We start from the raw sequence: 13,341 nt of genomic DNA, 5'->3' as shown, positions 1-13,341 counted from the left end.
GAATCGGTAATTTATTGGCTACAGTTAGAAATTTGACCGATATTGTAAGTTGGCGGATTGTATTTTTGTTCACATATATCATGAGTCAAGCGAGTGCGGTTTTTATCTTTGGTTAATAAATGTGATTTATTGATGCGATACATTCTTTCATTATTGTTATTATATTATTGGACTGAACACTGCTGGTAGTGTATGACGCCGCGCGTTAAATGTACTTTCCGTACGAAAAATCTACCAAAAGGTAAAATCTTGCGTATTGGTTATAATATGTTCGACTATGGCTGGAATTTATGATGTATAACATAACGTTGTTGTAGACATGAATACTCAGATTTATCAGTTGCTAGCAGCACCATTTACATACGGTGATGTATGCTGATATCAAAATGGGCTTGTGCTTAAAAACATTTTTTTTTGTTGTTGTACATACTACATGGAGATACTATCTGCGAGACTGGTTCATAGCCACAATACATGCTGTTACGTTACACATGCATTTTGAAACTCTCTTGTCGCAGTATTTTGACTGCATTATGTGATCTAACTGCTGTTGATGTGTAATTTAAGTGGACAGTCTTACCGTTTTTGTCACCTCTAATAGTGTTGCAATGGATAACCGTTTGAAGAAATCATAAGCTTTGTTTCGTTGACAACATTTCGACTCTCCAATGTTGTATTAATGGACGGAGACTGACTCGATTATTGACTATTAGCACCTGGGACGACTGAAGTCTCAGTTAACAGAATTTTTTGAGACACTGTGGCGGGACATTTCTGAGCGAGAGTTTTACTATCTCACTTCGACTAGACTGTAACGAACACTGAATTTCTGTTTCTGACGTAGTTCTGTTTCTCTCTTTTTTCCAGAAAAAGTCTGCAAATCTTTGAGTGCCTATTGTTCGAAACCGATGACCTAATAATGCGAAAGAACGAGAAGCATGTGATATTATGCTTACTGGAAGTGGCACGGCGAGGAGCAAAGTTTGGTAAGTAGATCACTTCGACTGTTTTCTTTATCGTTAAATTTTTTGTAGGTGCGCTTGTTGTGCGCAAAGTCATTTTACAATACTTTGGCTATTTGTCCATTCTGAATAAATCAGAATTGAACGAGCCGTCAGAACCATCAGAGCGTTTTCTGCGACTGAGCCTCGTACGACCAGTTAACTTATTGCGTCTGTGATCCTAGTACGTTCAAAACCCTATTGTGTCCTACACCTTATTACGTCCATAATCCTACTGCCTGCTTAACCATATCAGTCAGTCAGTAACTCTAATTTTTACAGAAATTCTTTATCTTTCAAATTACGAAATCCCGTCTGAAGTAAGTACCTTTCAAATAACAGAAAAAGTGGCAAAAATCACATAGGGTCAGAAGTCCAGAAAGAAACCCAAAAAAAATTGCAAAATTCATTAATATTCTTTAAGCTCTAGAACTGGGAAGATGGTGGACCATGTGGGGTTGTTGATTTTGCGGAAGCAATATGCTAAAAGCCTAATGATCCCAAACGTCCAAGAAGGATCCCAAAAAAATCTGCAAAATCACTTAAAATCCTAAAGTTCTAGAACTGGAAAGACCATGTGCTGTTCTAGAATTTTGGGAAGCAGTACGCTACCACCACAATAATCCCAAAAGTCCAGAAGGGAACCAAAAGAAACTCGGACATCCTTTTAAATCCTTAAGTTCTAGAACTGTGAAGGTGGTGGACTATGTAGGGTGTTAGAATTGTAGGAACTAACATTCTACTACCTCAGTAATACCAAAAGTACATGAGGAAATAAAAAAAAAACTGAGAAAATCTTAGAAATCCTAAAGTTCTGTTCTAGAATTGGGAAGATGGTGAATCATGAGGAGTTGTGGAACTTTTTGTGAACTAACATATTACCTTAATAGTTCCAAATTGATTTTTCCTTCAGTTACGTAAAAAACCCATCTTCCATCGAGGAGCACGATTTACGCTCTGAGGGCTCGAACGACATACCACTAGTATTATAAAGTGACTCTATTTGCACAAAGCGTGAATCAATACCCCTTTCGAAAATTGTATGTTGAAGTGAGTCATCCAATTTTCCTTCGAACGAATTAAATTGAAAATTTGTATTCGATCTGCAAGCAAATATTATGATAAACTCGATAAACCGCTTTGACCTTGACAACCTTAAATGGTTTTTTATTTCATTCATTCCGCTTTACTGGAAAACAAAAGGCGGATAATTACGCGTTTTCAACAAAAACGATTATAAAACAACAAAACACATGAAAAACAGAAAAAAAAAACTTTTATTTTGTTCTGTGTAATAGGAATGCTCGCTCCGATGCTCGTGCAAATGGAGAGACAAATTGACCGTGAAATAGCAGCCGATAATCGAGCTAATGGGATCGGTTGCGGTACACAAACTGAAAATGGTTCGAATACAACATCAATCGGCACAGATCTATTCGAATCGGACACAGACGACGAAGACGATCAGAATGAACCAGTCCTTATGTACGGCCCACAGCCGCAAATCATTACAAATGATTTAAAGAGCTTGGACGAAATGGTGAGTTGGAATTTGTTTTGGTTTCCTTTTTTATTGATTTGAATGTGAACCGTGTTAGTTAGTACACGATTTCAAGATAGAATGGTTTGTCATTCGAATTCTTATGCTTAAATTATATTATCTCCATACAACGTTTACATTTCCATGGCTAATGCGAACGATCTTGTGATCGCAGATTCCCTATCGTAAATCCAATTAGCTTTTTACCAGGCATTTATTTACGTAATGTGCCCAATCCATGCCCATGGCTAACGATGATTATTATAATCGAATTACACGACAACGCAACGCGTCGTTTTGTTGCATTTGTTTTCTCGTTTGTATTACACTTTTCACTCTATGCGCTGTGTTCCGTATACGAATTAATATGAAGAATTCTTCCCGAACGTAAAAACTCTAGAAACGTTAAGTTAAGTTAACCTGTCACAGACGGCAAGCATGTAAACAGTCCTACTATTCATTTGATCGAAGATTTTGAAATATTAATTTTAGAAATCTTTTCCTTCATATGTTCAAACCTCTTTGCTCGTTGCTATATAAGACCTTATTAGTCAGAGCTACTTTCCTCTGTTATTTTAAGACTAAAGACGTCGTCAGGAACCGTTCTCTTTGTAAGACCTTGGATACAATGAGTAGCAGGAATCCAGATAAAAGATCTTTTGTTCCGACCTTCATACTTCTATCAGGGAAATTTCCATGTTTTCGATAGGAAGTCGTTAAGGCACTTGACATATAACTATGGTGGCTCCTCATCCTGGAGTTCATAATAACCGAATGGTGGAAGTCTGAGTAGGCATGGGCGATAATGAAAATGATTATCGATAATTATCAATTATCGATAATCGATAATTATCAATTATCGATAATCGATAATTATCGACTTTTTTTATCGAAAATTATCAAAAAAATATCGATAATAGATAATTATTGATATTTTGATAATTATCAAGATATCGATAATTCGATATATCGATATTTCGGTCCGAAAATCCGATATTTATCGATATATTCCGATATATCGGTATATTATCATGAATTTTCAGATAAATATCAAAATATCGATATTTTGATAATTATCGAATTTCGATATTTTGATAATTATCGATAATTATTAAATTATCGATAACAATATGATTAATCGATTATCGATAATTTCTTTCGATTGATATTATTGATAATTTTGAACGCCTCCCATCCCTAAGCCTGAGATCGGTGTAAAATAGACAATACTTCAGGATATGGACACCAGTAGCAGGTGCCAGACCACAAGAACGAGAGGGTCGATAGACTGATATATTATTCTGTATTGATGATCTTGCCTTTTGGATCTCGTACGTTTAAGGAGCTCATTACCCCAGGATTTCGACACAGCTGGTCGGTAGACCTTAGTTTTTAAAACATCGGGTAGCTTAGATTCAAAGCAAAGTGCCGTGGCTGTGAAATTTGCTGAAAATGACGCGGAAGACCGTGAGAAAACGTCATTTGTGGTTAAATAATTCTCTTTAATCAATGAATTGTAGCAGTGGTTTCCTTCTCTTGTTCCGCCTCAGTTTCATAATCACATATCCGTTTCGATCGGATCAGTTATATCGAAAAGCTCAAAGGTCTCCAAATAAATTTCTAACTCGTAACGTCAGCAATAGATCATTTCATTGTCCGTAAGATTCAAATCTCGTTCGGTAACATAATTTCCATGCTTCACATAAAATAATTCCGTTGAATCACATCACCATCCTCCGAAGACATAATCTAACCATAAAATTGCCGCGATCTCAATCACCTCGTAACAATACCGAACAACTGAAAGCGGTCGGATCTGAACAGAAAGAAGACGAAAAAACTGAGATCGTAAAATCTTTCGCTTATCTTTTAACGGGTGAGTGTCAAAACATTGCAAATTACATTCTATTGCAGTTAACAACTTTTTATTCACCTTTTTCGCCTTTCTCTCGCTCAGCCCATGCATATCGTTCGTTTGCTTTTTTTCCCGTCTTCTTATTGAATAATAAAATGAGTGCGAGACTGTGGAATGATAAATATATTCATGTAGAACATTAATCACTCAATCTTTAATATTTATGGCACCGATGGTATCTCACTGAAATGATGTAGTAGTGCAATGGAGACATAGAAATTGTTTTATGTTTTTGCCATTTTGGCAAAATGAACATTTTCTGCGACGGTTTTCTTATGTTGACCGGTAAGTGTATGCAAAGATCTGATCTAAATCACACCAATTCTGATTTTAGAAAACGGTGATCGTGTGAATTAGTTGAGGTGCGCAGATATAAAAAGAGTGGTGAATATTCGTGACACAGAAGGAATTTCAGGTTCAGGCTTATTGGTAGAATTATTTACCGAATTTCACTGAAATTTACCAGAATTTACTGAAATCAACCAAAATTTACTGAAATTTACCGAACTTCAAATTACCGAAATTTACAGAATGCACCAAGATCTACTGAAACTTACCAAACTTCCTTAAATTACCGAAAATTACCGAATTTACCAAAATTTACCAAACTAACTGAAATTCCCAAAATTCACCGAAAAACTAAAATTTACGGAAATCAGCCCAAATCTATTAAAATTTAGAAAAATTTACATAACTTCTTAAAACTACCGGAATTTACCGAAATCAACCAAAATTTACCGAACTTCAAATTACTGAAATTTACAGAATGCACCAAAATCTACTTAAACTTGCCGAACTTCCTAAAATTACCAGAAAATACTGAATTTACCAAAATTTACCGAATTTACTGAAATTACCAAAATGTATCGAAAAACTAAAATTTACGGAAATCAGCTTAAATATATCAAAATTTAGACAAATTTACAGAACTTCTTAAAACTACCGGAATTTACCGAAATCAACCAAAATTTACCGAAATTCAAATTAGTGAAATTTACAGAATGCACCAAAATCTACTTAAACTTACCGAACTTCCTAAAATTACCGAAAATTACCGAATTTACCAAAATTTACCGAATTTACTGAAACTACCAAAATTCACCGAAAAACTAAAATTTACGGAAATCAGCCCAAATCTATTAAAATTTACAAAAATTTACAGAACTTCTTAAAACGACTGGAATTTACCGAAATCAACCAAAATTTACCGAACTTCAAATTACCGAAATTTACAGAATGCACCAAAATCTACTTAAACTTACCGAACTTCCTAAAATTACCAAAAATTACCGAATTTACCAAAATATACCGAACTTACTGAAATTACCAAAATTCACCGAAAAACTAAAATTTACGGAAATCAGCCCAAATCTATTAAAATTTACAAAAATTTACAGAACTTCTTAAAACTACCGGAATTTTCCGAAATCAACAAAAATTTACCGAACTTCAAATTACTGAAATTTACAGAATGCATTGAAATCTACTTAAACTTACCGAACTTCCTAAAATTACCGAAAATTACCGAATTTAGCAAAATTTACCAAATTTACTGAAATTACCAAAATGTATCGAAAAACTAAAATTTACGGAAATCAGCCTAAATATATCAAAATTTAGAAAAATTTACAGAACTTCTTAAAACTACCGGAATTTACCGAAATCAACCAAAATTTACTGAATTTTACCAAAATTTACCGAACTTCTGAAATTACCAAAATTTACCGAATTTTTCAGTGAATTCGGTAAGCAAATTTACTTATATGTAGGCCCTGCTTCAAGGTTGAATTGCATGGCGCGGCAATATGCTGCTAGGAAAAAATCAATTAAATTGGTTAATTCAGTAGGGAGCTCCTTAAGACTGAGTTAAGTGAAATTATGGAATTTAACCTCTCCTCTGCGTCTTAGTAATCTGCATTGTAACGCACAAATTGACCTCGCATGTTTATTGACCATTAGCCAACTAAACACTAAAACGACCCATGCAGGCGATACTTTTTTCTTGCACACCAGTTTTAGATAACAAACTACACCTTCAATTCATGAAGACATTTTGTGGAGTTGTTTTGTCAACTTTGACTTTGCAGTGGTGATAGGAATGGTTCAAACTCACCTGAGTCATTACATTGGACTAGTCCTCCGAAAAATAAATTGAACCTACAAACTAAGCGAACCAACGCGTATACAATTTAATATCGCCGAAAGGTCAAAGACACCATAATGTACAATTTAGCGGACTCTTTGAATTAAAATCAAATGACAAATAACATTAGCAAAAACTCACATTACTTATTTATCCGAATGTGCGAGATGTTTATGAAAGTATAATTACGGAAAACTGAAACTAAATAGTCAAAGCAATGCAAATATTTGATTTAATTATTCGCGTTGGTTTAAATCATCTTTTCACTTAATAATATTCAATTCACACAACAACAAAAAAAAACCGAACATATTTTGTCGGCAACATTTAACCATCGAAATAATAATTCTAAATTAGTGTGTGCACTTGATGGATAAGTACGTGGCTTCGTATTTATAGAACCATGATTTGTGTGTTGGCTTTTTGTTGTTGTTCTTCTTCATCGTTCCTATTTTATATTATTTGATCAAATCCATGTACAAATTTAAACGCATATTTTGAGTCAAGATTTACTTAAAATACAGTGCGCTCACCATTAACACTTTTTTTTTGTTCGATGATGAACGAATTGTATGAGGTTATCTTCTGTGACTGTAAGGTTTGGTGTACGCTTTGAACATTTTTATTGTGAACCGAAGGCGTGAAGGCCATACAAGCAATTTAGAATCTTAAGCGAAACTTTTAAAACAAAATTGTTTGTTTTTGTACGCTTTTTTTTAGCTGAAAAATATTTATTTTTAAAATTCTTATAATTTTACCACAGTTTGCATAGGTCATATTTTATCAGCAAATTAGCATCAATGTCTTCGACATTAACAACTCAATCAGTATGTGAGTTAATAGTATAGACTAACATTCAACATGAATCCATGAAACTATAGGTCTTGCTGACGCTGCTGTAGAAATCAAATACTTTGAGAATATCTCTTCCGACTTTAATCTAGATCGAATTACGACTAAATCGTAATTTAGCTTAACATCAATATTAAGGTTCTAGAGAGATTTCAATCTATTTTCTCACTCTATGAGGGCTTATCAGTCAAAAACACTCAAAAGAGTAAAAGTGACGCAAGTCCCTGTGCATACTTCCAAAACAACTGATATCGCTGGTTGTGACGCATTCTGCGCTTGTACGCAAAAACTGTAACAGGAAAAATTTGACCAAAGAAATTCTAGAAACAAAATTTTACCAAAAAAATTTCGCGTCACAAAGTGGCAGAAAAAATCCTAAAAGTACTTTCCTCAACATCTGCCACTTCCGACGCAAAATTTTTTTGGTAAAATTTTGTTTCTAGAATTTCTTTGGTCAAATTTTTCTTGTTACAGTTTTTGCGTACAAGCGCAGAATGCGTCACCTCCAGCGATATCAGTTGTTTTGGAAGTATGCACAGGGACTTGCGTCACTTTTACTCTTTTGAGAGTTTTTGACTGATATCAGTTCTTTTGGAAGAATTAGTAGATTAAATTATTTAATTATTTAATTATTTAATTTAAAAATTTTTGAAAAATTTAAAAAAATCTGAAAAATTTGAAAATTTGAAAAATTTGAAAAATTTGAAAAATTTGAAAAATTTGAAAAATTAAAAAAATTTGAAAAATTTTAAAAATTTGAAAAATTTTAAAAATTTGAAAAATTTGAAAAATTTGAAAAATTAAAAAAATTTGAAAAATTTGAAAAATTAAAAAAATTTAAGAAATTTAAAAAATTAAAAAAATTTAAGAAATTTATAAAATTAAAAAATTTAAAAAATTTAAAAAAGTTTAAAAAAATTTAAGTTTAGGAAAAAAATTGAGGCGAAAATTTGTTGTACCATACTCATCCACACACACACACTTAAAGGTGTTCTTATATGGGGCCTATATGGGAACTTCGAGGAGCCCTAGCTCCGAAACGAGGCCGGTTCCCCCCAATTTTTTTTTCTGGAATGTCTTAGAATGACGACTAGAATCTACTCCCAAAATTTCAACAAAATCTAAAGAAGACTTTAGAAGATAGGAAACACGGACGGACGGACGGACTAACAAAGTAACGTAGGATTTTTTCATTTCGTTTAAAGTACTGAAATTGACCAAAATGTATGGAAATGGGGCTTCTTGGAAGATTTTTTGCGTGGCCAAATTTTAAGCTGCAAGAACGTGTGATGGCTCGTTGAACTCGTACGGACGCCTAGTTTTTTTTAAAGGTAATTTGGAGTCATTTTGTATTTGAATTGTAGAACTTCAATATTTGCTGTATAGGTAGATGGTTCTGCAGTCTACGACAAATTTTTTTTTTTTTTTTTTTCTAGTAATAGGACTTGCGTCACGGGCGCTATGCTAACACGCGCCCATGATTATTCTGAATTTCAATTCTTAAATTCTTAAAAGTTCTTAAGAATTTCCACGAAAGAAATCAGATTAATAAGCCTAGTACCTTCAACTGGTCGAGTATTTTCTAAATTCGGACGCAAGACACTTTGATAGGGCTCAATGTTGAAAAATAGGATATTTCGGCGTCAAAAAAGAGGACAAAAAAAGACGCCTCCACATTCAAAAAAACCGGACGAAAAGTGAATTTCTGACTTTGTGCAACTATTGTGTAATTAACACCACAGTTCATACTAAAAACAAAAAATCAAAAATGCTCTGTGCAGTATGCACTGAAATCGTCCTGATTTCTTTTGCATTCCTTCTCAGTGGACGAATGGGAACCCTTTGTGATGTGATCAGACCGCTGATCACTCGTCATCGGCTCAGGAAATTAATTTCCTATCAGACGCAACGACGCGACGATATGGTACTCTTCGTGTACATATAGGGACCTGGGTTCGATTCTCGGGCTATCTTAAACAGTTAGACAGCGTGGGAGTCGACTTCGGGAGAAATTCCCGATGGTGAATAAATTGATATTGCTTAGCGCTACTAGAGTGCATTAAACTTAACGAAATGAAATGTATGAAAAAATTGTGTAAACCATATTTGAAGGGAGAACCAAATTTAACCTGCTCATCCGAATCCGATTCTCAAATCTTCGTCAAACAGATGTGCCGACAATGATAAAAAAAATTTTGCGAATGAATTATTGATTTTTTTAAAATTTCTGAACTCTGAATAATAAGCCTTGTTATAGGGTTGAGATTTGAGGCCAGTAGTAACGCTATTTTGTCAACCTTAATGGCGCCACTAATGGTTGCTTTTCTATGTTTTCGGTGAAATTAAACTCAATTCATAATCGTAAATAAACTGATTGAAGTATTGATTGTAATACAGATTCCCTAAAGCTTAGTAAAATATTTCTCAATATCATCTTGTTGCTCTTCGCCTTCAATTTCGATTTTTTTTGTGCTCTAAATTAAATTTGCCTTCTCTGCATGACCCTATTTTAAGACCAGGGCCAGCGGTATTTGTTTAACCTGTGGTGAATTAAGCCACTGACTCAATTGTAAAAACGGGCAACAGAAGTTCACAAAACACTTAAATATTTTTTCCAAAACCAACAACAACCTGCTTTTCATTGGAGGTAAAAATTTTCAATATTAATTCATGTACACGTACGTACGTACTCACACGGTACAATAAAAAGGAAATAATTTTTTAATTAACAATTACAATGCAAAGTGTTGTAACTCATGAATACGCTTCTGCGCTAATTGAAACTATTCCAAACAAGTAAACAGTTAACTTCATTCACGCATACGAAACGCTACTCTTCTATGTTCATTAAGAGAGTAAGAAAATAAACACCAGGTTATTAGCGGAGCATCATCTTTGAGCGAAAAAAAAAACAGCAACCAGCAAAAAACGATAAGATTTACACAGAGAGATTACGCAATTTTGCATTTATCACGAATCATTGTAAATAAATTGTGCATTGAATCGAAATTGAATGTTATTATGCAGAGTGTTTGCGTTATGCCTCTTTTTATTAATGTGCCTGGAATCTTTTGGATGTTAATCGCTTCATACAGCGATAAGTCAAATTCAATTAATTTCCATTTTGCTAATACATTCCACCGCAAATCCATTTAATTATTTCCATTTTCCTTTTCAATAGTCAGCCAGTCAGCAGCGCTTTATAATAAATATTTAAAATTTGCGCTGAGCATCGGTGATGTGTATAAGCTTGCTATAATATTACTGTTTGTGCAATTATATTATCGATATTCAATTGTGCTCAACATCTCAAATACATTTTCCGTTGCAATACAAAAACTGTGTTCGCTATAATGTTCACGCTTGCGTCTCTTGTTCGGAGAAGTTTTCTTGATGTTAAGCAAATTATTTGGATTAGGAAATTAAAGGTGAACGGAATAACATATGTAATGCATGTATGAACGAATTGGTGCACTAATGGAAGTCTTAGAGGCTTTTAGCTTTTAGCAATTTAGCTTAAATTATCATTGGCAGTGAAGAAAAATCGTTTTCCGTCTGTTTTTATTTGTGATACATCATTAACTGCTCGTACACATAGCGACGCGAAAGATGCCTAATCCAATTTTTTTCTTTTGTATTCCAATCAAACTTGGGCTGGAATACAAAAGACAAATTTGCATTAGGCCTCTTTCGCGTCGCTATGTGTACGAGCAGTAAGGGTGTGCATTTTTCTGACGCATGTCAGGGTTGTCAATTTAGCAATGATTTGAACCTCCGTCGATAATTCACCATGGTGAATTTTATGAGGTGAAAAATTAGAACGGAGAAAACAGAAAGTGAGCAAAAACTGAACTCTTTTTGCCTGATTCACTCAATGTAGTGCCATGAATCCAGCGTGTTAAGTTTACATTCAAACTTTGAATTGTCGATTTCGATTTTTTCTAAATTCACCTAAATTCCAACTGGTTTGTGTCTTCACAGTATTTTTCTCTTACCATGCTCGCTACTTTAGCTGTATGTGTGGATATGTTCTTCTGCTGTTTGTCAAAGAATCTTTATTTTCCTATAAAATCGTTGAATCAATCAATATTGCGAATTGAATCGTTCGTCTACATCCGAACAACAATAAAGTTAATTGTTATGCAACGGAAATAGTGGCACCAAAAATGTCAAGATTGATTTTACAATCGAGAACTATCTCACGATCGGTTTTTTTGTGACAGAAAAATTTATTTCACACACACGATTCAAAATTTAATTTATTTTAATTCGCTCGGTGATGTATGGATGACTGCAATAACCCGCTGATGTTTTTTCTGCAGAAATAAATCTTTGTAATAGTCAAATAGAGATAGCCAAGGTTATTGTGATGGATATGGAAGCGAATCCGAATTTTTTTACTATTCAATGAAGAAATATCTCCATTGGTCATTGTGTGTATGGCTCGGTTTTGTGGTCTATGCTATAGAAATAGAATGAATACCCAAATCGATACCTATGACAGTTTTTAGTTGTGCTTTCGTTGTATTTTCAATGATTGGTCGAAAACCTCGCCGAAAACAATGAAATATTTGATTTAATTGAATGCAAAACGGAAAGACGAGTTTATTGTATATCCTTGTAATGCCATTAGAGACATTATTGACCAATGGACCTACAAAATGAGTTTTTGAATTGAATGCAAACGGAATGAAATCATCAAACGTGTAGTTTGAAGACTACATAAATCAGGCCCGAACTGGCCGTGCATGGTCGATGAAGCGTCGACCAAAGGGCCGCAACTTCTTTAACAAGAGAATCATATATCATTAAATCTGGTACTTCTCTTCTTTAAGATAAGATTTGTTGCATTGTAGTCGAACTAGGTCTTGTACTTCATTTGTTCTAACAATAGCTTTGTTTGCAATATGACAGATCATTAACAGATGCATTTGGTTCAAATTATACACAAAACTAAAAAAAATGCTGTACGTAGTAAGTACTGGATGTGTGCGGGTCGTTGTTTTCTTTGAATACCCAATACGACCCAGCCGCATTTATATCAGGGCTTATTTTCAGGAAATTTATTTTAAATAAAGATTCTCGAAGGGTCTTCACTGCTGTTTTATGGATATTGACCGATTATATTTCCACAATTTGAATTTGTTCAATGTTTTGCTCTAATTCAGAAGGAAATGGTTTCATTGCAAAGCATTGGCATTTACCAATAAAATTGAACTCCGTTCACCAAGCGACATGCCACTATCGAAACTGCATTGAAATGTCTTCATGCATCAATGTAGGATTCCGTGTGTGTTGTATCGTGTGGACATGTCTCGTAATTTAACAAATTTTATTGAAATAACAAATGAAATATGAAAATTTTATTATTACGAAATAATCAACTTAACAACGACCTTGCCATGTATGTACATTACTGTGCTATAATCGAATACGAGCGGTGTGTTTATTTATTTACGGTTTTTTTTTCATATTTTGTATCGAATGCAGAAAACCATAAAGAAAATGAAATAATCTTGTCGTCATAACATATACTTAAGACGAAAGCGAAAAAAAGGTGTAACTACCACACATTGTATTATGTCTCTGTATCAAAGTTACACGACAAACACTTAGACTTGAATGGAATTTTATTGTAGAATTACAGCAACGACGACGACGAAAAAAAAAAGTTCACTTTAAATGGAAAGAAAAATATGTTGATGTACGACCTTAAATAGACGATTAATTGCTATTTGATTGAAGGTGAGGTTCGCCTGTAATCGAACGTTGAGTACAAGTGTATGATTATTCGTATTTATGATGACGCATAATTAATCACAAACCGAATCGCGGGTGGCAATGATTTCCACTTCCCCAAATTGGAAATAAAATTTTCGATTTTTCGTAG

The 13,341-nt window shown here is 33.9% G+C and overlaps 1 protein-coding gene across 1 annotated transcript in view; it reads left to right on the top strand.

Annotated features, from left to right (window-relative positions):
- Window positions 1-13,341, top strand: part of LOC119074403 (GAS2-like protein pickled eggs) — a 100,664-nt gene that overhangs the window by 60,074 nt on the left and 27,249 nt on the right. The window contains exons 5-6 of the mRNA XM_037180525.1: window positions 868-986; window positions 2,300-2,541. Coding sequence (XP_037036420.1) covers window positions 868-986; window positions 2,300-2,541 — 361 coding nt within the window. The remainder of the gene's footprint in view (window positions 1-867; window positions 987-2,299; window positions 2,542-13,341) is intronic.

This window comes from Bradysia coprophila, unplaced genomic scaffold, assembly GCF_014529535.1.
Source record: "Bradysia coprophila strain Holo2 unplaced genomic scaffold, BU_Bcop_v1 contig_151, whole genome shotgun sequence".
NCBI classification, from domain to species: Eukaryota; Metazoa; Arthropoda; class Insecta; order Diptera; family Sciaridae; genus Bradysia; species Bradysia coprophila.
The sequence above is the reverse complement of the archived record's forward strand: the minus strand, read 5'-3'. Positions and strand labels throughout refer to the sequence as shown.